Source organism: Rhineura floridana, chromosome 19 (assembly GCF_030035675.1).
Source record: "Rhineura floridana isolate rRhiFlo1 chromosome 19, rRhiFlo1.hap2, whole genome shotgun sequence".
In the NCBI taxonomy this organism is placed as follows: domain Eukaryota; kingdom Metazoa; phylum Chordata; class Lepidosauria; order Squamata; family Rhineuridae; genus Rhineura; species Rhineura floridana.
The window spans coordinates 2087151-2111933 of record NC_084498.1 but is presented as its reverse complement, the minus strand read 5'-3'; the positions used below and the strand labels follow the sequence as shown (position 1 = coordinate 2111933).

Sequence of the window (24783 nt, the reverse complement as noted above, 5' to 3'; positions counted from 1 at the left end):
AGAAAGTGTGCGGAAGTGTGTGTACATGTGGGCTGACTAGCTCCTTGCTCAATAGGAAATATTCTTGGGAGGTAATTGTTGAGTGAATAGGTGAGCCTCCATTGATTTCCTAATGTCCTCAAAGTACATATCTCAGGATGTGTTTAAACCTGACGTGTTAGCGGTTTACATAGATGTTCAAAGCCACAAAGTCTATTTGGTTTTTATTTACACTAGTTCTGCTGCTTATAGAATAAAAGAGGTGAGAGCAGGCTTTCCTAATTAGATTACAGTTAACGATTAATCCTTGTCCTGGGAAGTGGCAGAGAGCTCAAGTGTCCTGAAACCTTCAGAGACAACACAACAAATGGAAAATCACGGGCAAACTGCAGACATGATGATTAGAATCCTAGGAGTTGTCTTCTATGCATTTCCAGATGTGTAAAATGCTGGGAGTGAGCTTTTGAGCCATACAGATCGCTTGATACCAAGGAAACAAAAAACCCCAGTGGTGCATTCCTAGGATAGTTGCCTAGGGCACAACTCACCTTCATGTCCTCCTGTACAAGCCCCAGCGAAATGGATGGGAAGAGGCATAGGTCATGCCTTGCATGCAAAAGGTCCCAGTTCAACCCTTGGCATCTCCAGGTGAGGGTGGGAAAGATCCTTGCCTGAAACTCTTGAGAGCTGCTGCCAGTCAGTGTAGACAGTACTGAGCTAGGTGGACTAATGGCCTGACTTGGGATAGATAAGACAGTGTCCTGTGTTCCACACGGGATCAAAGCTCACACTCATTTCAGTGGGACCTGTGCAGAGAGCTTTGGGGTGCCTTTTGCCTCCTATCCGCTGTTCTTCTGTAGCCAGCCACTAGGTCTGCTGGGCCTCTTGTCGATGCTGCTGGAGTTGCCCATTACCTTTGTGCCTCACATCTACCATTAGTCACAGAGCTGGCCATCTGTCCTCACAAGGATGCACAGCTGTGTACATACTAGGCATTGTATTAAAATGCTGGCAGCCACACGAGGCGGCAGGTGCATGGAGTAGGTAACATGCTCAGGGGTAGCAGGAGGGCCTGTCTCCCTCTCTCCCGTCCACTTTAATTACTACTGAGCTGCTGCAATAATAATTGGAGCATCTTGTAATTGGCCACTCACCCTGGGCTTGCAACGATTCCCAGCATCTTACTCAATCTGTCACTCAAGTCGCCTTGTCTCACTCAGGGTTGAGTGGTAGATTTTGCTTTGCTTGCATTCTTCCAGAAGGCTTGAGTTCAGTCCCCAGGCTTGAGTTCAGTCCCCAGCAACATCCAAAGTTGCAGGGCCGGCACGACCCAAGCTGGAGAGCTTCTACTGGCCAGGATTGACTGTGGTGGACTAGATGTGCAAATGATCTGACTTGGAATAAGGCAGCGTACATACATCGACAGAGCAAGATGCAGGTAGGGCCCACAGCTCAGTGCTAAAGCACATCACTTGCATGCAAAAGGTTCCAGGTTCAATCCCTCTGCATCTTCAGCTGAAAAAGGATCAGGCAGCAGGCGATGGAAAGGGACTTCTCTCTGCCTGAGACGCGAGAGCGGCTCCCAGTCAGTGTTGACAGTACTGAGGCAGATGGACAAATTGTCTGACCTGGTTATAAGACAGCTTTATGTGCACCTTAGCCTAGTCAGAGGCTTGTGCCTGACCATGGGAATAAAATAATTTTTAAAGCTCAGAGTCATGTCAGGTTTTAGATGGCTCCATTGAAGACATCATTTTCACCTTTCCAAGTTGTTGGCTTATTTGTCACACTTCCTCTGAGGAGGTCAGGATGGTGTTCATTCGGCTTTTCTGTTTTATGCACCCAGCGATGCTGTGATGTAGGTTAGGATGAAAGAAAGTGACTTGATAGTTCTGCCTAGTGGGAACCACAGCTCAGTCAGGATTAGAACCCAGTCTCTCCAGCTTGAGGCCAGTCCGCAAGGCCATGTTGGCTCATGAATGAAAGGAGGCAGCCTCATTTATAAAGCAGTGTCTGTACAGTGTTATGTTAGGTTGCTTAAACCAGGAGGCTGTAAATTGGGTGGCTGTTTATCTGTAGCAGGTGCCTGGCGTCTTGCAGCAACGTTGTGTTCCAGAGACATTATCTCTTGCAAAGAAATATGGCCAAGACTGTTTGGTTGCCGCCTCACAGTCTGAAGTCACAACGCCTCCTGTCAGTCATATTCTCCAAAGATAAGTTGGGTCCTAAATGATGGAAGTGACTTGATCATTGGGTCCTTTTTCCCCTTCATGCTGGCTCAGTCAACCCCAGACATGAAAGCCAGGTCTTTGTAGTGCAAAGCCTGACTTGAGTCATATATTGGCTGTGATTAGGGGCGTAGTGGAGGATCGATTTCAAGGTAACTGAAGTTGGTTTGGTTGATAAACATTTATTTATTTATTCAGTTTGTATACCACCCATGTAACAAATGTTTCTGGGCACTTTACAGAAACATTAACAATATGCAGATATAAAACTTTACACGGCAGCAAGCATAGTCCTAAACCTGGCATAACCATAGCAGCTAAAACATTTAAGATTTGAAATGCAGGGTTGCTAAAGCTCTGCCTGAAGAGCTGAGGAGATGCCACCTCCTCTTTCTCCTCCTGGCCTCATGCCCTTTCCCTCCAGAAGAACCAGTGGGGTCTTATCTCCTGTTGTGGTCCAGATAGTTTTCTCTTTAAGTTGGAGATGAAAGATGTCTTAAAGGGAAGGCTTTCAGTGACATCCCAAAAGGTCTGACAGCTGTTCTGGAGTACACATGGTCAAACGGCAGCCTGAAGGCTTCATATGGCACTTGTTCTGGGGAAAATGGGTTGGGTGGCAGAAAGAGGGACGGTGTTGGTGGTGGTGGTGATGTGGAAAGGATGGTAGAAAAGAGAGAGTAAAGTGGGTGGCACTGCCCACCTCTGGTTCTGGCCGTGCCCACTGGTAGTATGTGGCCTGTGACAGATTCTCCCTAAGGCAATGCATCAGCAGCAGCAGCAATGATGGGCTCCTGCTGGGAGGAAGGGCGAGATATAAATCAAATAATAAATAAATAAACAAACAAGAAAAGTTGCTCACTCCTGTCTGAGAGGGTGGGGGCAGTTTGGAATACGGCGAGGACCGTACATGAAAGGCTTTAATATTTTTAATTTGCATTTCAGTCAGATAAATGGCTTGTAACTTCTGCCTAGTGTGACACTTTTCGGGGGCTTCTTTATGTCATCCCCCCCCCCCCAAGGGATCCTGTGTGCATAAGATGTATTTTTATCGCTCATGGAAGTTCTGAAACGCTTGGAGGAGAGGAAGTGCAAACGAGGGCAGGTTACTGGTGGTTAATCAAAAGCAAAGAGGCAGAGCTGACTCTTCTTCGGTTAGAGGAACTTGAGAAGCCATCTAGGGTTGAGCCCACAGATTTAAAGAAGCGTTCACCTTAGAACCTATATCAAATCACAGGAGGTTAGAGAGAGAGAGATTGAAATTACAGACTGACTTTAATTCATGAATGAAAAGGACAAGAGATTTACGGATATATAAAGCTCCTCTTCAGGCCAAGAAATGCTTGGAACTTGGTGCACGTCCAGTAAGATCCCTTTACTTGCTTTTACTTTGTGGTCCAGCAAATCAGACATCCGGATTTTTCAGTGAAACAGCGTCTCAGTTATTGGCAGGTTGATGTATTCTGTTAAATGAATTTTGGCTTCCTGTAGTGGTCTCTTTGTTGCTTATAAAGACCTTAATTCATAGTACAATTGAGGGCAGCAATGAGATTACTTGGTTGATTTTTGGGTTTGGTTTTTGTCCTGGAAAGGGGCTCCAGTTCAGTGCCAGAGCCCTTGGTTTGTGCGCAGGAGGTCCAAGGCCCCATCCCTGGCATCAGGTAGCAGGTAATGGGGAAGCCACTTCTCTGCCTGAAACCCTATGGTGAGATTTTGCCAGTCAGACTTGCCAGTTTTAACCTAGCTGGACCAATAGTCTGATCTGATACAAGCAAACTTCCTGTGTTTCTTCCTAAGTTTATGCTTTAGTGTTTCATGGACATGATAGCCTGACCACTGTTGTCCACGCACAGGTAACCTCCAGGTTGGATTACTGTAATGCGCTCTATGTGGGGCTGCCCTTGAGGTTGGTCTGGAAGCTGTAGCTGGTGCAAAATGCGGTGACGAGACTGCTCACTGGGGCAGGGTATCACCAACATGTCACCCCACTGCTGAAAGAATTGCACTGGCTGTCCATTTGCTACCAGGGCAGGTTCAAGGTTCTAGTTTTGATGTACAAAGCCCTATACAGCTTTGGGACCAGGATACCTGAAAGACCATCTTATCCCTTATATACCCAGTCTATCACTGCACTCTGCAGGTGAGGGCTTCCTGCGGATACCATCTTATCAGGAGGTTCGTTCCACACAACATAGGAAACGGACCTTTAGTGTGGTGGTACCTCCCCTTCCCTTAAATATTAGGCAGGCGCCATCTCTGTTATCTTTTTGGTGCCTATTGAAGATCTTCCTCTTTCACCAAGCCTTTTAAGTAGAGACCTTATCCCAGTCTGTGTCTTTGTTGGAATTGCTTTTTAATATATACTTTTTAAAAAAACAATGTTTTTTAACCCTTTTTAAAAGCTTTTTTAAAAAAATGTTTTTAAAGTTGTTTTGTTTTGGTGTATTTTAAGGTCTGTTTTTATGATATTTTGATGTGTTTTTAGTGCTTCTGTTTGCCACCCTGGGCTCCTGGGAGGAAGGGCAGGATATAAATCAAATAAATAAATAAATCAATGTAAAGTGTTGCATGTGAATCTACTTGCCTGCTCAAGTCATCCTCTGTGTCTTTGCTATCTGAAGTATAGCAAGTGGTCAGGTGAGGCAGGGCCTTCTCAGTGGTGATACCTCGACTCTGGATTCTCTTCTGTGGAAGGTCTCTTCTGGCACCTTGCCGCTTGGTTTTAGATACTTACACTATTTATTTATTTATTATGGGATTTTAGTATAATTTTTCTTTAAAAAAGAATTCAGGGGAGCTTACAAAATTTTGAAAATAAAATATGTATAATTATCAGCAAATAGAACTGCCATAAAAGAGTAAAAGCAGCAGGCACACCACATTTTCATGACCACCAGAGCAGCGGAGTAGATGAAAGCTCCATTGTCTAGTCCATTGTCTTGTTCTCTCAAGAAGAGGCCAACCACATACATGCCTCTTCTGGGAAGCCGTCAAGCAGGACATGAGCACAGCAGCCTTCTTCCCCCTTGGGATTCCTAGCAACTGATACTCAGAGGCATACCACTTCTGATGCCGAAGGCAATGTAGTCGTCATCACTTGTAGCCAGGGATAGCCTTCTGTCCGTGAATCTGTCTAATCCCATTGTAATGCTTTCCTCCCTGTCATGACTTCACTTGCTTGTCTTTTCCCTGAACAAAAGAAACCCTAAACGTTGTAACGTGTCTATCCAGAGGAGTTCCTCCAGCCCCTTGATCATTGGGTTTTCCCTCTATTACATTTTAAAATAATAATATTTATTTATTTATTATTTGATTTATATCCCACCCTTCCTCCCAGCAGGAGTCCTTAATTTATCAATAATAATACATCATCATCATTATTATTGTTTCAGCACTTTATGTACTGCTTAACACTGTAGGCTGTGCACAATCAGGTTACAGAAGATAACAAAAATATAAAATCAGCTAAAATGTGCCATCAAACCAAAACACTTACTTAAAATGCCTGCTGAGATAAAAAGATCATCACCAAGTGCTGGGATCTTTGTCAGGAAGGGGGCCTGCCTGATTTCAGTCGAGAGAGAGTGCCATAGAACTGGACCCACAATACTGAACTTGTGGCTCCTATTAGACACAAGCTGTGTGTCCAAGCTATGGGGGACCACTGATAGTGACTCCAAGGGACCCCAGTGGTCAGTCAGGGATATAAGGAATTGGGTACTCCTTAAGATATTCTTAATGTAACTTAATACAAGAGTCTGTCCAGATCGTATATGAGCAGACAGTGCAAGCTTTTAAGGACTGGAGTTATGTGCTGGTGGCAAGTCTGTCCCCACCACAACATTTGCTACAAGCTGGAGCTTCAGTCCCTGGACCAAGGGCTGCCTCGTCTAGATTGCACTGGTGAGTAATTTGAGTCTTGAGGTTACCAGTGCATGAATCACCATGGCTAGGCTATCCCTGTCCCAGAACGGCCATAGTTGGTGTACCCATCGTAGCTGGTAAAAGGCACTCCTAGCCACTGAACTTCCAGCCACAAAGATGGATCCAGGAGCACTCCCAAACAGGTCCCAAACAAGCTGCTCTTTCAGAGGGAGTGCAGTCCCATCCAGAGCAGGCAACTGACCAACCTCCTGGATACGTCATATTACCCCCCCCCCCACTGGCTCCTAACAGTTATATGTAAACAAAAGCGCTTGAGGAGAGTGTGGAGAAGGGCTGGTGAGGGATATAAGCTGGGAGAGGGGGAATGGCCTAGCGAGTCTCAAGGGTTGTATAGAGAGGCCTGGAGGTTTGCATATGACGTGTGGGCCAGAGATCCCCACCCTTGCTGGATTTGGCCCAACTGAACATCTTTGACTTTTCATGCATTTCCTGCTTCAGGTCTTGTGGCCAAGGTGCTCTAGTTTTGCTTTATTTATTTATGGGTTAACACTCCCTGCGCTTCAGCAAGGTTCCAGAGCACCTTACAAAAATAAAAAAGTAAAAAGAAAATTTAAAATGCATTACGAAGAAGTTAAAAGGCCACTGAAAATGAATGAAGTGACTGTTGCAAAGAACAAAAGAGAGAGACAGCAAAAAAAATCTAGTTGTGCACAGGATGCATCCGGCATGCGCACAAGCCACCCTTTGAGGGAGCTCCGTCTGTGTAACACGAGAGAAGGATGAGAGCCCCTTCACAGACACAGTCTACTCACCAGTCTCCTGGGGCACCTCGTGGTCTAGGCTTCAGCACTTAAGGACTCTTCTGTCTTGGCTCTTTGCTGGTTTAATGAAGGAGAGTGGAAATATTAATTGACTTGCTTTTCTCGTGCATTAGGAATGAGGACAGGGCAAAACTTGTTGATAAGGGGTTGGTTTGGAGAAAAACAATAACAGTTACAGATTTGGAAAGATGGGGAAGTTCATCTGGCCAGTTAGACTGTGAGAATGAAAAGCAGAATGCATTCCAAACATACAAAACCCTAAAGACAGCCATTCTCAGGAAAGAGCGGCAATGTCTAAAACTGCTGGTGTTTGGAATAAGAGGTACAGCAGTTGGGCTGCAGCAGTAAATGGTCAACCTGGAAATTTATCCAGGTAAATTCAATAAATTAAATTATTTTTATTATTATTTAGAAAGCCATATGTCTGCCTCTCTCTCTTCTAGAATCTCTGGAAAGCTCTTGGTAGCTATGTTAACGTCTCTTTTTCTCTTTCCGAAATAATGAATGAACTTTATGAGACTAACTACACAAAATGAGAATGCCGGAAGACCTTTCCCAGGGAAATTGTTTTCTGCTCCAGTTGTGGACATTTACAAATTGTTCAGCCATTCCTTCTTGTTCCAGAGAAACCAGCTTGTTTCTGGAGTGTGTTTTAGAGTTGTCAGAAGAATGAGATGGGTTGAACTGGATGGCCTTTGGGACAGTGCTGGTTAGCTAATTTATTCAGACTTAACTTGTCTTTGAACCCGCATTGTCAAGGAGGTGGGACTAGACTTATAAACAGTCACTTGCCTGGTTACTTGCGATGAGTAACAATCTCCTCCAGGCAACCAGCATGGAAGCATGTGTAAAGGAAGAGATCTGCTTCTTTCTCTGCGTGGCCTGTGATGCGCTACAAATAGCAAATCAAAGGAACGCCTGGGTAGGCCATTTGTAAAAATGTTTTGAGGGCCATTTACTTTTGTGGTGCTACCTTGCAAGGTGAGGCAGGACTGTGACTTGTACTCTATAAAGGGCCAGTCACGCCCAGCCCTGATGTGCTTTATTTGTCCTTGCAGGGCATGGGGGAGAGCACAGCAGAGGGCATAGTAACTTCAGTAAGAAGGTGGCAGAACAGAGTAGCAATCAAGGCAAGGGCCAGGGAGCTTACAGAGCGGCCTCTGTTCCAAACTGTCAGGGTCCTTTAGTGAGAAATCTCCCCTTCCTCCTCCTCTTGGGATGCATTCCTCTTGTTTTCCTGGAAGGGAACCACTTGAAGCAATAGGAGTGAGTGTGCTGGTGCTGAGCCCCTGGCGTGATCCCTCTTGGACAAACCCGGCTCTTCGTGCTGGGTCACCCAGAGTCCCCTTGCAGCCTTCATGTCACCTCTGCTGGAGGAGAGGAGTGTGCCACTTGGCTGCCCCTTAGATCTCTGTGTGCTGTCCTGCTAGGCAGTTGGTCTTCTGGCTTGTGGGGGTGCTAGGAAGCAGCCCAGCTGTTCATGGAGGGCAGCCCGCTTACTTTGACAAGCTGTCTGTCAGGCCTCAGCCAGGCTCCAGGCAGGGTTGCTTGTCTCGCCACGTGGACCAGAAGCAGTTGCAGGATTTAAGTCGGGCAGAGATCAAAATCCAAGGTGGCAAGCAGGGTAATGGAGCAGACATTTAGGCTGAACAACCCTCACTTCCATAGGCAAGCTGTTCAGACTGACCAGCTAGCGCATACTTGTTTTGTTTTGTACATTTGTGTCCTGCCTTTCTTCTGTCATGGGACCCTCGGCAGTATACATGTGGTTCAGGCACTGACCCAAGGGTCTGGTGGTCTGGAGTGGGGCAGGGGTGGGGAGGTTGTTAATCAGTGGACCTAATCAAGGCCCGGCACATGATGCCAAATTCTGGCCTGCATCAACCTTCACTGGATCCTTTCAGTGACCACAGAACTCAAAACTAACTGCAACGAATACACCGGTTTATTGATGTACAAAGCTTAATAGTATTATGAGATAGCAGAAAATTTACTGATAGAAAACAAAGATAATATTTGAAACGATAGCAGTGCCAAGAAACTTAAGAAATCTGTTAAAGCAATGTGATAATATATTTGCATAAACATAATGGTTCACATCCTTAAAATACATATTTGAACCAACTAATGATTGATAATGAAATGAATTAAGAATAAAATGACAACACTGTGAGCTAACAACATTGACACCGTGTAATTATGATTAAAGAAAGCATTGACAAGGCAAGTATTATGAATGATCATATGATGAATTTTTATGTTTTCCGCCTAACTTCCTCCTGCTCTTTTACTTGTGTATTGGCTCTAAGTTCCCTAGAATATTAAAAGGAAGTCATAGTTACCTAGGAGTGGATAGGCCAGGAGTCTTCAGCTTGGGCAAAGCATGCAAAAGCAGGGCAGAGCAGATAACAGCATGAAGGGGGGGAAATCCACAGGCACTCTCCCCCCTGAAGATCTGACTAATCCGAAATTTGAATATACCTTTTATACCAATCAGCAAACTGGATCAGGAGGTGGGAATTATCCAGTGCATTTACATTATTTTCAGTGAGTGTGGGCGGACCCCCATAATACATAATCATACTTAGACCTTTAATTACCATAATCCATATGGGAGGGGGACAGAGAGGAGTAATGGACCCCTGCATCAGTGATTTTCCATGCAGGCACCTTTGGTCCAGTTCTTTTCTGGAAAAAAAAGCACTTTTGTTTTGTCTTCACACAGCTCCTTATCAGGTTGCCAGGCAAGGTTTTGCTAAGGTTTCACATTCTTCAGGTTGGCAGCAGTGGCCATGCTTTTAGAATCCAGGCAGCCTGCATTCAGAAATGACAGAGGAAGGGCCAAAGTGCCTTCCATTTTGGTTCATTGTGGCTGCTCTATTCTGTGCATTCACTTACCATAACTGTCCTATGCAGGCCTAGCATGTGGGGTCAGCTGACCAGAGGCTGAAGTAGTCTGATAACGTAGTCTAGATGGCACCCTTGAAGCGCAGACGTTGCTGACGGTGACCCTGTACCTTCAAAGGCAAAGGCTGCTTAGGTGACTAAAAGAGCAACTGGCTTAAAAAAAGATCCTGCCATCTTGAAAGATCCAGCTCTGTGAAGTGCTGCTGTGCACTCTCACCTGCTCCTTGCCTTTTGCCTTGCCCAGTCTGTGGCTGAGTCATTTGCTAAAGCTGTGGTTCTGTGGCCCAGGCTGTGTGGATTCCATCACATTGCCTCCATGGAAGGTCTGCTCGGATGCACTGTGCTGTTGCATTTCGGTCATCCAAGCCCAGTAGCGCATCAGCTCCCTGTCCAAAGATTAGCCTATGGAATCTGGACCGTAGCCGGCCACAAGTGGAGAGCTGGTAGAAAGATGCTCACAGCACAAGGTTGCTCGCACAACCGAGCTAAGCCATGTGCTGCAGCAGAAGCTGTGAATGACCCACTCATCTGGGTTGCTAGCCAATTGGAGCTGAGCATGAGCAAGTCTCAACCAAGTTCTCTTCCCAAAATAGGTCTGCCAGTGGGGGACACTGCAACAGGGTCCATTAGGTGTGACCATTCATGTATACGTTGACAGATTTATTTATGTACTTACTTTTATATCCTGGTTTTCTTCTGTGGAACTGAAGGGAACATGCACAGGGTTCCAGGCAAACTGCCATTTTTATAATTTTAATTTCTTAGATGCCTACTAAAAATAATCTTGAGGTGACTTACAAGAAAAAACCCATAACAATACATAAGTATACATAGATTAAAACCAGACAGCAACAAGGAAATTGCCACATACAACTCTAAAACAACAACAAAACCAGGATGCCAAATAGAGGCAATCCCTCAAAATGTTGCTTTAAACATAAAAAAAAAAAAAGGAAAATGTTTATTGCAAGATACAAAATGTTGCCTTGTGTGGAGGCAAAGAGATTCCACTTCTGGTAATGATTCCGTCAAAGCATGTTGGTGGGCCCTTTTTATCTTCCAGTAAGTCCTCTATCCCTTTGGCTTCTTGCATGCAGAGGCCCCTTCTGGAGTTTGTTCCTTGGCTGGGTTAAGACGTGACAATCTGTCTGCGGTGACAAACACGCCAGCCATGGAGGCAATGATGCTCTACAGTGGAGTGTGTTTGCGGGGAACCTTTTTCAGCACCAGGAGGGGCCACGTTCCCTTCTGCGCAACTTTCCAAAGGCCAGAAGCAAAGCTGGGCAGAGCGATGATTGCAGACTTTCCCTTTGCTCTGCCGGCTAGTTTCTGCATCCACTCAGACACTCCATTCTGCCCTCTAACCAGGCAGCAGAGAGCATTCTCAGAGTCCAAGGCACATTTCAGCCTCGCAAAAAAGCTTGGGGTGCCAAGTAGGGCTGGGGAGAGTCCCAAGGGCCAGAAAGAAAAGCCTGGAGGGCCGTGCTTGGCCCCTGCGGTCCCGCTCCCTGCTCTCAAGGACGTCTCCTGGCACCGGCAAAGCCACTGCGCTCCCCCGTTCATCAAGAGGAGCTGAGGGTGTCTCTCTCTCCCCCCCCCTTGAAAGGTAGATGGAGCTGAACGAGTAAGCTGGAAGGATGACACTTGCCCCAACGTCCTCTTCCAGCTCTGTGCCCTTTCCAAGCGCCGGAGTTCGCACCTGAGCAACTCAACAAGAGAGCAGAGTGAGCGACTGAGAGGGCAGGGGAGAGAGGCGAGTTACTGCTGGGGGAGGATCGATGGTGCTCCTGCCTTTCCTGAATCCCGCTTGCTCCTCGTAAAAGATGGAATTATTAGCTTCCCAGGCGAGGAGCTTATTTAATAAATATCGTCCGTATAATTTGGAGGTGACATCCAGAAGGCTGATAGGTCTGTAATTCCTTGGGTCTGAGGCCTCTCCCTTCTTGAATATAACTATGCTGGAGCGCCAACCGGAGGGGATAACGCCAGTCCCATTAATATAGGTAAACAGAGACGCCAATACTGGTGCCCAGCAGTTGGCATCTGATAAAAATGCCTCAGGGGGAATCATATTCTGCCTTGCCAGGGCGGAGCTGGGAAATTAAATCCAAAATTTCGGAGTTGGTGACAGGTGGCCAAGATGGCAGGGTGGAAATATTCCCTGGAGCTACAAAGGGTGAACTTATGTTGCCTCCAAAGATGCTGGAAAAGTGGGAAACCCATGTTTCCGACGGAATCGGTGGGGCTACCCGGTAATTGGAACATGTAAGTCCAGCTTGTATCATTTCCCAAAATTTAGGTTCATTCCTTTCACTCAGTGCAAGGGCCAGGGCTTTCCAGTTGTCGGCATGAAAGGCCCTTTTCCCCCCCGGGTGTCTATCTTAATAGCTTCCTTTTCCCCATGGTACCCCCAACTCAAACTTAATCATGTTAAGTCACAGTACTTGGAGGTCTTAACACACGCTCCATTACGTAGAGCCTTCTTGGAACTTCGATTCCAACAGATGCCTTCCGCCTATTTAGATGGGAGATATCTAGGAATCCCACTAGAGAAACGGAGTTGTATCTTTGGATGTAACTCTGTAGAAGACATCGCCCATTATTTGTTGCGCTGTCCGCTGTATGACAACCCCAGACAGAAATTCCTGGCCCCTCTCTTCCATCTTTCGCCAGGCAATTGCCCCCAGGAGCTGGTAGTGGAGTTATTGAGCAATAATGTTAAACAGGTGACGGTCTCCGTGGCCAACTTTGCGTTGGCCGCTAGGAAGCTGCCTATGATTTATATCCAAGATTTTAAAGCTTTTAATGTTTTGTAAATGGTTTTAGCTGTGTTTATCTGTTGATGTTTTATAATTGCTGTATTTTGCGATGGTCTATGGCTAAAAGCAATAATAGATTACTGCTACTTACTATTGCTGGGGGAGGAAAACTGTGTGGCGGCCTAGGAGGGAAAAGTGGGTTGTCATAGGAGTTAGAAGAGAGAGAGGATGGAGCTGGAGAGTGGGGTTGGTGATGGAGGAGGGGAAGTTGCACACACAAATACAAGCTGGGTCCAGTAAAATGGGTCCTCTTCAAATCTGCGTATCCTCCCCCCCGTTCCTCCCTTCAAGCACCATCAAATCATCAGTCATGTCTGTCTCTGATGGCATTCACTAACCCAGTGCTTTCCAGCACTGCTGTGGTGCAATGACATAGATGTGAGGCATGGATCCTTATGGGTCCTCTTAATTTTTATGAGGGATCCCCTCAAAACCACTCCTGAATCATTGAACACATTTATTTATGTCCACAGATGTGTTTGGTTAATGTTTGTAGGCTACCACTGCAAGCTTTAGTTTGGTGACAGTTTTTGAGGAACCCTGGGTAAAATCATACTAATTCTGTTTTAATTCTGCTGGGTCTGACTTACAAAGCAAAGTCCCTGTGTGTGTGTGTCTTTCTGTCTGGGAGGGGAGATTGACCTGGGGGAGGAGAGAGAGAAGCAACCAGAAGGGGTAGTGCCCACTGCACTCTCAAAAATTCCAAATGTGCCCCCCAAGTTTGCAACCCCTGATATCCATATACATGCACAACACGTGAAAGCGGATTATTATTATTATTAATATTAGATTTATATTCCACCCTTCCTCCCACTAGAAGCCCACTTGAATTCCAAACAGACATTTTCTGTGTGTTCTGTCCATTCCTTTTTGAAAACATGAACCCCCAAATCCACCAGGATGACAATTTGCAGCTCTTGTAGCTGCTTCAGCCTGGCACTGTTGCCCTCTGAGGACCGCTGCTCACTGTATCTTTCCTCGTTTCCTTGTGGACTGCAAAGTAGCAAGGAGTAATCTGGGTTTATGATTTCTCTTTCAGTATCCGCAGCGTGATGCAGAAGTATTTGGAGGAAAGAGGTGAATTAACCTTCGACAAGATTTTCAACCAGAGGATTGGTAAGCTGTTGTGTGATTTTTACTCATCTCATGTGGGTGATCAAGACTGCATGCTATGAAATGGTGTTTTCCAAAATGTTGATACCTGGGTCGAAGTTGTGTGCTTTCCTGGAGGAAAACTGGGAGGCAAACGGCACTTGACATACAGAACAAGATACTTATATTCTTTATCGTCTTGCAGAGCAATGGGCAGACATCCTCCTTGGGATGATAAACGAGTTGACATTTGGTTCTAGGATTCTGACTTCCTCTTGACCCGGTCCTTCAGCGCTCAGGGATGGGACAGCCATCAAGGCACTGGCGACAGCTTCATCCCACCTGATCAGCTGTGTATAGCAGCCTTCTCCAAGCTAGTGTCCTCCAGATGCTTTGGACAGTAACTCCCATTATCTTCGTAGAGACTGATGGGAGTTGACGTCTGGAGGGCACCAGGTTGGAAAAGGCTGAGCTATAGGCTGTGTCAGGGAATCTTGCTATCACCTTGGGATGAGTAAGCACTTGTGTGTGTGTGTGTGTGTGTGTGTGTGTGTGTGTGTGGGAAGTCAGTCCTTCACGGGGCCACCCCAGTCTGAGATGGATAGACTGATAGATGCATCCAATATGGTGACTTGTATGCAGTATGGCAACTTGATCGTTCAAGGCACACATCTGTCTCCCTCACCACAAACAGTTTGGAAATCGGTGTCCAACGCGTAGACATCTATTTGTGTGGAACCAGAGTTCTGACTCTGACTCAGCAGTGTGAGTGGTTGTGGTTGCAGCCCACCGGAGTGGCATGACGGGGGGGGGGAGCAATCTCGAGCACAGTGCTGTCTTCCAGCCATCTCTGACCAGTTGTTTTGGGAAGAGGTTTGTAAGCAGATGTCCGTGGTTAACTCCAGTTGCTTTTCAGCTGTATTAGCTTGTAGGGCTAACAGACTTATCCGCTAGAGCGCTTTTCTTCAACCTTAGGGCCCCAGATGTTGGACTACAACTCCCATCATCCTCAGACTTCATGGTCAATGGTCAGGGATGATGGGAGTTGTAATCCTTCAACATTTTGGGGGACCCAAGGTTGAAAAACACTGCTCTAGAGCAGGTGTGGGAATCCTCTGCCCCTTCAGGTGTTGTTGGATTCCAACTCCCATCAGCCCAGCCAACATTGCCCATGGTCAGGGCTGCTGGGAGTTGGAGTCCAGCTACATTTGGAGGGCCACAGATTCCCCACACTTGCTTTTCAGGGATTCAGTCCTTTTTAAAATCAATTTAATTTGGGGTACTGGGAAGTGAACTGCAACACTGGTACACAGGAAGGGACATAGAAAGTTGTCCCTACCACATTAGACAATTGATCCATCTAGCTCAGTACTGTCTACACGGACTGGCAGTGGCTCCCAAGGGTTTCAGGCAGGGTTTTTCTTTTTACCCAGCACTGTCAGGAGATGCGGTTGAGGATTGAACCTGGGGGCCTTTTGCATGCAACACATGTGCCATGCCTCAGAGCTGCAGCCTTCTCACTAAGCAGGTTGGGGTTTGCATGTGGAATGTTGAAGGGAGTATATTCCTTGCCCCAAACAAATGACTAGGAGACCCATAAAGCACCCCCCCACCCCCTGGCTCCATGATGGATTGTTTGAACAGTTTGCCCAGACGTGCGTTGCTCTGGAGAATGAGCCTGTCTTGCCCTGACAATGCTAAACTCTTGTTCGTGTCTGTCTCCCTGACGCATCGCAACTCCTGAATAATCAATGCATCGTTGCCTAGCATTGGCCAAATATACACAGCCGCGTCTTACAGAAGCATTGCCAAATAAAGAGCTCTTTGCGCGACTGCAGCCTGGAGGCCTCCGGGAGGCTGCTCTTGAATCGTCCTGTGTGACATTGAGCTCTTCAAAGTCTTCTGCATGATGGAATCTGCTCCGAAAGTGGAGGCAGCTTGCTTCACCTTTGGGGAGGGAATGTGGGTTTGACTCGCAAAGCAGATTTGGGGAGAAATCTCTGCCGGTGTCTTGTAATCCAGATTTTGTCGGCAAAAGGTTTAACACTGCCACAGTTCTGCATTTACAGCACTAGTCGACTGCCTTTGCCAGTGGAAGCTGCTAAGATGGCGTAGAAAAAGGAACAATCCTGCAGCTTCCCCGGTTAAAGAATTGAAGAGTTGTTGGCACTCTGGTTGCTTGCTCACTGAAATGCCTGCCCCATAGATCTCTGTAGTGCCCTGTTTGCAAAAGTTGTGGTTATGAGGCTGTGGCGGCTAGTCTCTCAGGGCGAATGGGCATTGCCCCACCAGCCTCAGTCAGCCCTTGCATGCCTCGCTTCTTGCTTATAACCTGCCCAAGGGACGGCCGTGGCTCTTAGTGCCTCCCTGCTTACTCTTATTGTTGCCTTTGCGGAGAGAAAGATGGGGACAAAATTAGCATCAGTTGGCTCTACCTGTCATTGGCTCTGGCTCCAGAGCTTGGGAAATTTACTTTTTTTGAACTACAACTCCCATCAGTCCAATCCAGTGGCCATGCTGGCTAGGGCTGATGGGAGTTGTAGTTTAAAAAAAAGGAACTTTTCCAAGCTCTGCTTCCACCCTACTGGCCCCAACGGACACCAGCCACCTCTGCTGTGAGGACAGACAACTTGCTTTGCAAGGAAGAGAAAATCGCTCAGAAACTGCTACCAAAATGAGGCGGCGGCAGAGAGTGCCTTTGCTTCTTTCCAGGGTGCCCTGCGCTGCTTCAGGCTGGTGCCTCTTGAGCTGGTCAAATGTATAGCTGGTTGAGATCGTTTTATAGCATGGCACCAGTTGCCCACAAGACACTTCTTCTGAACTGAAAGCGCACAGGAGTGCCCTTGTACAGGCCCTGTTGCTTTCAGTGGGGCTTACGTAGCAGAGCTTCCTTCACCCGTTGGGTCAGATCACTTGATCTTTTTTCATTCCTCTCTGCTGTCTTTTAATGCCAGCCAAACTCTGCCTGCTCTCCCTGCCTCCTGCCATTGGGGTCCATCGCTAAATGAAAGAGGAAGTGGGAGAATTTTCAGGCAGCGCACTGATCGTGCATTTATCTAAAACCCTATTTTTATCTGCAATTACGCTGCTCTTTCTTTCATCCTCATGCAAACTGCTTCCTCCAAGCCCCTGGCTTCTCGGAGGGGAGTGCAGTTTGAGTTCTATCTTGAGTCAGTGAACCACCTTTAACTCATTTTGCTCTTCTCCACATCCTGTTTGCCGCAGGACGAGCCGGATGCCATGGGGCTTCTCGTTTCAAATACACGCCTGCGTTTGTTTTTTGCCTGTCCCTGTAAAGGAGTTCAAATAACTCCTTGATTGTGCTAGGTTTTAGCCTTTGTGGCAAGCAGGGGTTTCTAAGCAATTTAAAAATTAGGCAACAGGAACGATATTTGTGTTGAAAACATCATCTTTTGTATGCGTGGTGTTGCAATTGCACTTTTAACAAATACAAATTGAATTGTTGGTCTTTTTAATCAAGAGTTCCTAAATGGGGGGTGCTCGTAAGCCAGCCTGTGCTCCCTGATTAGCCATGAAGTCCTGGTTGTCTGGGACCAGACTACACTCTCTCAGGTTGCAAGGGGAAAAGTCCCACATATGCTTCCTTGAGTTCCTTGCAGGAGAAGAGAAGACTCTGTGGTTGAAGGAGCACCATTTTGCCTGTGTGGCGGTTCCATCACTGTTTCTGGGCCCGGTTTACCCTTTTGATATTGCAGATGGAAGATGCCTTGCTTCTGCAAGAAGAGCATTCCCTGCACTAAGAAAGCTAGTATGTGAGGGGGAAACCCTGATACCTAGGTTTTTTTTATCTGCAGGAAATTTAATTTAAAAAAAAGCATGGAGAAGCATGAAGCACGGTGATCTCCTGTCTACAACTACAAGCAGTGAAATCCTGAAACAGTTTCAACCTCAATTACTCTTTGATTGAACACACCAGGGATGGGGAATCTGTGGCCTTCCAGACTTTGTTGGACTTCCTAACAGCCATCGTCCCTGACCATTGGCCCTGCTGACTGAAGGTGATGGAAGCTGTAGTCCAACAATATCTGGAAGGAACCAGGTTGGGGACGGCTGGTGTTCAGTTTTGGCCCCTTCATCTCAACGAGGGTATCATAGAGGTGGAAGAGACACAGAAAAGACGGGCAGAGAGGATGTCTTGGGTTTGGAAGCGGGAGAGAGAGGTTATGAGTGTTGTGATTATGATCATTATTTTTAGTTCCTTTTTAAAAAAATGAACTCAAAAGTGGGAAATGGGAATGGAGAGTGTTCTTGCACTTAGGTCTTCCTTGCGGGCTTCCCCCAGGCACCTGGTTGGCCACTGTGAGAACAGGATGCTGGACTAGATGGGCCACTGGCCTGATCCAGCAGGCTCTACTTATGTTCTTATGACTGCCTTCAAGTCGATCCCGATTTATAGGGTTTTCATGGTAAGCGGCATTCAGAGGGGGTTTACCATTGCCTCCCTCTGAGGCTAGTCCTCCCCAGCTGGCTAGGGCCTGCTCAGCTTGCCACAGCTGCACAAGCCAGCCCTTTCCTTGTCCGCAACTGCCAGCTGGGGGGCAACTGGGCTCCTTGGGACTATGCAGCTTGCCCACGGCTGCACAGGTGGCAGGGCATGTAACTCCTGAGCCACTCACTGTGGGGGTGATCTTTAGCTAGCCCTTGACACCCACTCAAAAGTGACTTACATTAAAAGATATAGGAACAAGAATAAATACTATCTAAAATATGTAATGATAGAATGCATAAAAATCCAGCTCATTCTCACCTGACTAAAAATATGTAGAGAATTAAGCTTCCAAGGTTAAAACATTTTTACCTGGCGCCAAAACCCAATACTGATGGTGCCAGGTGTGCCTCCCTGGGAAGAGCATTTCATAAACGGGGAGCCACCACTGTGGAGGCTTGTTTTTGTGTCCCCAACTTCCACACCTCCCTTGGAGGGCACACCCAGAGAAGGGCCTTAGATGATGAATGCAGGGTCTGGGTTGGTTCATTTGGAGAGAGGCGATCCTTGAGATACTGGGGTCCTGAGAGGTCCCTTCTCTTGTTAAGCAGCCTCCACTAGCTGCTTTGGAGGGCCACCTATTTCAAATAGCAGTTTTTGAAGATGCAATGAAATCAGGGTATGTTACTGCTTTTGGGGCACTGTTGAGGAAGAAATCTAAATAAATGAGTTGAAGTTGACCTTTCCATTGGCTGAGCTTCCTGACTTGAAGAGTTTCCACCTGCTGATTCAGTGCTGCTGCCCTCCTACAGGCTTCTGTTCATGTTGGCAGATCCTTGTTGCGTCGGCACCTTTCCAGGGACAAGATTTCTGGATAATTGATCTAGTTTTTTGGTGCTCTTTCTGCATGCTTTTTCGGGGCGGTGGGGTGCTTTGCAGCAAATTCCGCAGTTCCATTTAAAGCAATGAAATACAAGTTGTGGAGGTGAAACTGAAGTGGCTTGCCCACATTTTACCCAGGGACTAATCTGTTTTAAAGCTGATGCAAGTTGCCTCTTTGCAGGCGGAGTCCTCCTTCCCTTTTGCACGGAGGTCTGTGCTTGCCTGTGCCACCTCCATGGGACACAATATGTTGCCTTAAAGTGAGTTAGACCACTGGGCCATCCTGCGCAGAACTGCTCAGTCTGACTGGTGGGAACTCTTCTGGATTTCAGTGTGGGGTTTTCCCCAGCCCTGCCTGAAGGTGCCAGGGGTTAAACCTGATGAGGACCCTTTGCCTGCAAATAGCGGAGGAGGAATGAAAGGGAGCACAGCCTTGGGACTTTTTTTTCCAGAGCAGGAGTAGAGATGTCATGTGCTGGAGCACCAGGGTAATTGATGGATCAGCATACAGGAAGTCAGAATGGGGAAAGTAAACAAGCAGAAGCTTGATACGTCTTTCCTTTCATGGGGTTGTTAGGAGTTTAAATAGCAACTCTTTGTTGGAAAATTGTTTGTGTTTCTAATTAAAAGCTAAAGGGTACATTTCAGCCTGCTGCAAATCTTTTGTTAAAGCTCAGGGTGTTTTGCAAGTTGATCCTATGGAGTCAGAAGTCAGCATCACATTCAGTGGAGCATATCCTGCACAGGATTGCAGTTATGCTAATATTAATAAATATGCTATATACTGCTGTTCTTTGGGGGGGTGCTCAATAAATTTAGACCATTTGTGCCCTACTTTTCAGCCAAAAAGACCTTCAGAGTGACTTACATATAATCAGTTAAAACAAGACAGTCCCTGTCCAAAAGCTACAATAGATATAACGAAGCAACACAGCTGCCAGAATTTATTTTATTGTAGTTTAAGAACATTTCTATGATATCTAGCTATATTATATTTTGGTAATTGGAGCATTGGAGATGATGAGTAAGTGGGTGGCAGCAGCAACAACATGGGAGGCAGGTGAGCGGTTGAGGGAGGGTGGCAGCAGCAGCCTAAAGGTGCAGCTGCAAGTGCTTGGGGGGGCATATTGGTAGTTGCCTGGAGGCAGGTGGGTCTTTTGGGAGTGCATCATGTGTGTGTTTGAGAGTCTTGAGTGGTGGTGGCAGTTGGGAGTCCCTCTGTGTGTGTTGGGGGGAGGGGGTTTGTGCACAGGGGCAAAGCCCCTAGTATTTTAAAAAATAGAGAAAGACAGGGCCCAGTTTTGGATTCCCGTGGTGGGGCATGGCTGCAGGAGCTCCTGTAACATAACATGTACTATAGCAAAGCACGTGATCTTCCACTGAGGTCCTGAGCCTCCCTTGCCTTGAAAATGTGTGACCATCCCCCACCCTAGATAAGTCTGCTTCTGCTGCCATAAGCCCCCAGCCTCAGTCAGTGGACTCTCTCTCTCTCTTTCTGATTGATTGATATTCCTCCCAGCAGGAGCTCAGGGCGGCAAACAAAAGCACTAACAACACTTTAAAACATCATAAAAACAGACTTTAAAATACATTAAAACAAAACACTTTTAAAAACATTTTTTAAAAAGTTCTGACGACATCTTTAAAAAAGGTTAAAAAACATATTGTTTAAAAAATAAAGGTTAAAAAACATATTGTTTTAAAAAAAAGGTTTAAAAACATGTTAAAAAGCAATTCCAACCCAGAAGCAGACTGGGATAAGGTCTCCACTCAAAAGGCTTGTTGAAAGAGGAAGGTCTTCAATAGGTGCCGAAAAGGTAACAGAGATGGCGCCTGCCTAATATTTAAGGGTAGGGAGTTCCACATGGTAGGTGCCTCCACACTAAAGGTCCGTTTCCTATGTTGTGCAGAACGGACCTCCTGATAAGATGGTACCTGCAGGAGGCCCTCACCTCCTGCAGATTTGGTGCCTATTTAAGGGAAACTGTGTCACTTCTGCTTTCTAGGATGGTGCTATGGCTAATTCAGGTATGTATGGAGGTAAACAAACCAAAGGCACAGAAGCCCTGTTGGGATAGCTAACATTGCTGGGCACTGAGGGACTCTGTGTGAGTACTAGGCAGTTTCTTTTTATGCTTTTATTACAGCAGTGGAAAACATTTCAAATTCCTTGAAGCTGCTTTCATTTTTTTAGGAGCTGGGGGTGGGGGATCAACATTTTAGACGTCTCAGCAACCAGCTGCCTAGGATATCCCCAGGACTGCTCTATGGTCATGCCAGTCCTAGCTGCAACATGCCTCATTCTTTGGCCAAACCAGGCATGGTAGGGCAGTCACTCACATATAAAGTAGGCTGGGGCTCTTAACGTTGCCAGTGAAAGCCTTGTGTGAGAAGGGGGTGCCAGACCCTCCCCATGCTCTTCCTGACTTCTGTTGGACCTGGTCCTTTTCTCCCTTCCTGCTTCTGATATGGGAAATGAACCTGCAAGGCAGAAAAAATGCATGGAGCAATGGCATGAGATGAGCGGTCAGTCTTCTCTCCTGCATGGCTCTTTTAACATGACAGGCCCCCACCCCCTCTTTATAAGTGAACTGCATTGGATATGTTAAAATAAAACATTTCTCAGCCACCATCACACCTTCTTTGGCCACAAATTGCCAGGTCAATGATCAGTTATTGACTGGGTTCACCTGTAACTCTAATCCATGGCTAATGCAAACCAAGGCTTATAAACAAACAGCAAACCATGGCTTATGAACATGGTTTATTCATGCTTAACAAACCATGATTAAGCCCCTGGTCTGGGTTTGGACGATCAAATAAATAACAAAGGTGAGGTCCTCTTATGGATCAGGAACTAGTTAAAGAATAGGAAGTGGAGAGTAGGAATAAATGGACAGTTCTCCTAGTGGACGAATGTAGAAAGTGGAGTCCATCAAGGATCAGTATTGGGACCTGGGCTTTTGTGACTTGCTCATAAAGATTCTAGCGTTGGGAGTGAGCAGTGAAGTGGCCAAATTTGCTGACGATGCTCAATTATTCAGGATGGTTAAAACAAAAAGGGATTGCGAAGAGCCCTTAAAGAACTTCTCCAAACTGACTGAACGGGTGGTAAAATGACAAATGCAGTTAAATGTGAGCAAGTGTAAAGTTATGCATTTGGGGCAAAAAATCCTAATTTCACATACACGCAAATAGGATCTCAAGACGTAGTGACTGACGAGGAATGAGACCCTTGGGGTTGGAGTGAATAGTTTGATGAAAAAATCATCCCAGTGTGCAGCAGCTGTGACAAAGCTGAATCTCATCCTAGGGATCGTTAGGAAAGGAACTGAAAATAAAACTGCTGGTGGTATAATGCTGTGATGCAAATCTATGGTGGAATCACACTTGAAATAGTGTGTACAGTCCCGGTTGCCTCACCTCAAAAAGGTTATTGTAGAGCTGGAAATGGTTCAGAAAAGGGCAACCAAAATGATCACGGGAATGGAGCAACTCTCGCTGTGAGGAAGGTTGCAGCATTTGGATCTTTGTGGTTTGGAGAAAGGGTGAGTAAGAGGAGGCATGATAGAGGTGTATATAAATATGCATAGTTTGGAGAAAGTGGGAAGAGAGTTCTCTCTCTCATATACAACACTACAACTTGGGCCCATCCAATGAAACTGAATGTTGGAAGACTCGGGACAGACAGAACGAAAGACTTCTCCACACAGGGCGTAACTAAACTTTGGAATTCACTCCTGCAAGAATTAGCGATGGCCACTGTAATGTCCTTCCCTAGTTCTCCCTGTCAGGTTCCCACCTGCTTGTGGCTACTGCCTTTCACTACGCACCACCAGGGATACCACCAGTCCGGACCGTCCTTTATATGGTTTCTCACTCCGCTCTAGCACAGATCTCACTAGATCCCCCTGCTAGGCAGCACCACCAGTCATGTCCTATAACCAATACTCCCAGAGACTTTGCCTGAGTCTCTCTCTAGCTGGTTACTTTTGTGACTGCGTGCTTATGCTGTTCCCAACCCCCTTGTATCTTTATAGATAACGCATACAACTCTGGGTTGCTCTGGATACTTGAATTGTTATTATTCCTCCCTTCACCGCTGCCACCATTAGATACTGTTTCTGTTCAGCCTTGGTAATTACCTTGCCCTCCCTTCTGGTATGTATATCCCCCAGCCAAGGATCAGGCCTTTGGTAAACCAAATAAGTATTTATTAAATATCAGAAATAACAAGATTAGTTTTAGAATGTTTCACAAGCGTATGGTTTCATCTATTCCTGTTTTGTACTTGACTTATTATTAATCAGAACTCCAACTCCCTCTTTCTCCACTCTCCTGACCTCCACCCTCAAACACCTCTTTCTCCACACTCCCAACATCCACCACCAAACACCTTCTTCTCCACCCTACTAACATCCACCCAGATTCAACTGTCATTCTTCCATTTATACTCCCAGCCACTCAAACGCTCAGCCAATCATCCAGCATTCTACTGCTCATGTACTCCCCCCTCCTCTTTCACTCCACTTACCATATGTCTTCTATATAAACAGCACTTACCATATTTACCCTACAGGCAGGAACATCACAGCCACCAACTTGGATGGCTTTAAAAGAGGATTAGACAAACGTCTGGTGTTCTACCTCCACTCTCGGAGGCAGTAAAGGCCTCTGAATACCAGTTGCTGGGAGTCACAACTGGGGAGAGAGCATTTTGCTCCAGTCCTGCTGGCAGGCTTCCCACTGAGGGATCTGGTTAGCCACTGTGCGAACAGGGTGCTGGACTAGATGGGCCTTTGCTCTGATTCAGCTACAGGGCTTTTCTTATGTGCCTTGTGGTTTAACAAACCATGGCTTAGTGTTACGTGCAAACCAGGCCATTGTGTCCCCATCCGTCCCCCCCACATCATACCAATCAACTGCACAAGATCCCACTGTTTTTCTTCCCATCTTCCAAAAGCAGCTGCACCACTTGCTTGAATGGTTCCACCCTTTTACCTCATTGCGCTTTGCAAGCCCTAATTAAGACTTGGCATGCTCACAGCTTGCTGTGTGAGCAGCTAAGCATCTTTTCATACGCATCTGAGATGCAGTTATCAGAGCTCCTTTTGATAGTGAGGTTTGCCCGTGGAGCTGACAGAGGATCCAAATCTCAGCGGCTCCTTGAGTCATTAGGTGATGCTTGGTAACCTCAAGGAGGGAGAAGTTGGAAGTGTTTGCCTCTGCAGAAGCACTAGCGACAACTAATGCCAAACTGGCTTTGAAGCGTACACAAATGTTGAATGTCTGTGGATCACCGTAGGTTGGTTGTAGGCTTATGCCAGTTTTGTATCTCCCTAGAACTGCCTTTTGCCACTTGGATGCCCTCCAGATGTTGTTGGACTCTCAACTTCCACCAGCCCTAGCCAGAATGGCCAATGGTCAGGGATAATGATAACGGAAACTGTAGTACAGCAACACCTGCAGAAGATTGCCCTAGAAGATAAGCCACAGTTTCTTTGCCACCACAGAGCAAGTTGATGTGGTCTGACCTGCGCTGGGTTGTATTAATTTCTGGAGGGATAGCTGTACTTGCTTAAGGTGCAGCGAAAACAGCAACGAGCCTTGTGGCATCTTAAAGATGAATGCATTTGTAATTTGAAGTGTCACTTCTAGCCTCACAGCCCAGGACCAAATCCATTGCTGTGTCTGTATGTGTTCTGAAACCCAAGGTCTTGAAGAGC

At 46.4% G+C, this 24783-nt stretch overlaps 1 protein-coding gene across 5 annotated transcripts in view; it reads left to right on the top strand.

Moving 5' to 3' along the window:
• GRK3 (G protein-coupled receptor kinase 3) overlaps positions 1–24783 on the top strand; it is a 115589-nt gene that overhangs the window by 26219 nt on the left and 64587 nt on the right. For 4 of the 5 annotated variants that reach the window (XM_061602680.1, XM_061602678.1, XM_061602681.1 and 1 more), the window contains one exon: positions 13676–13752. The exons of the other annotated variant lie outside the window; for it this stretch is intronic. In XM_061602680.1, coding sequence (XP_061458664.1) covers positions 13676–13752 — 77 coding nt within the window. The remainder of the gene's footprint in view (positions 1–13675; positions 13753–24783) is intronic. 5 annotated transcript variants of the gene reach the window in all.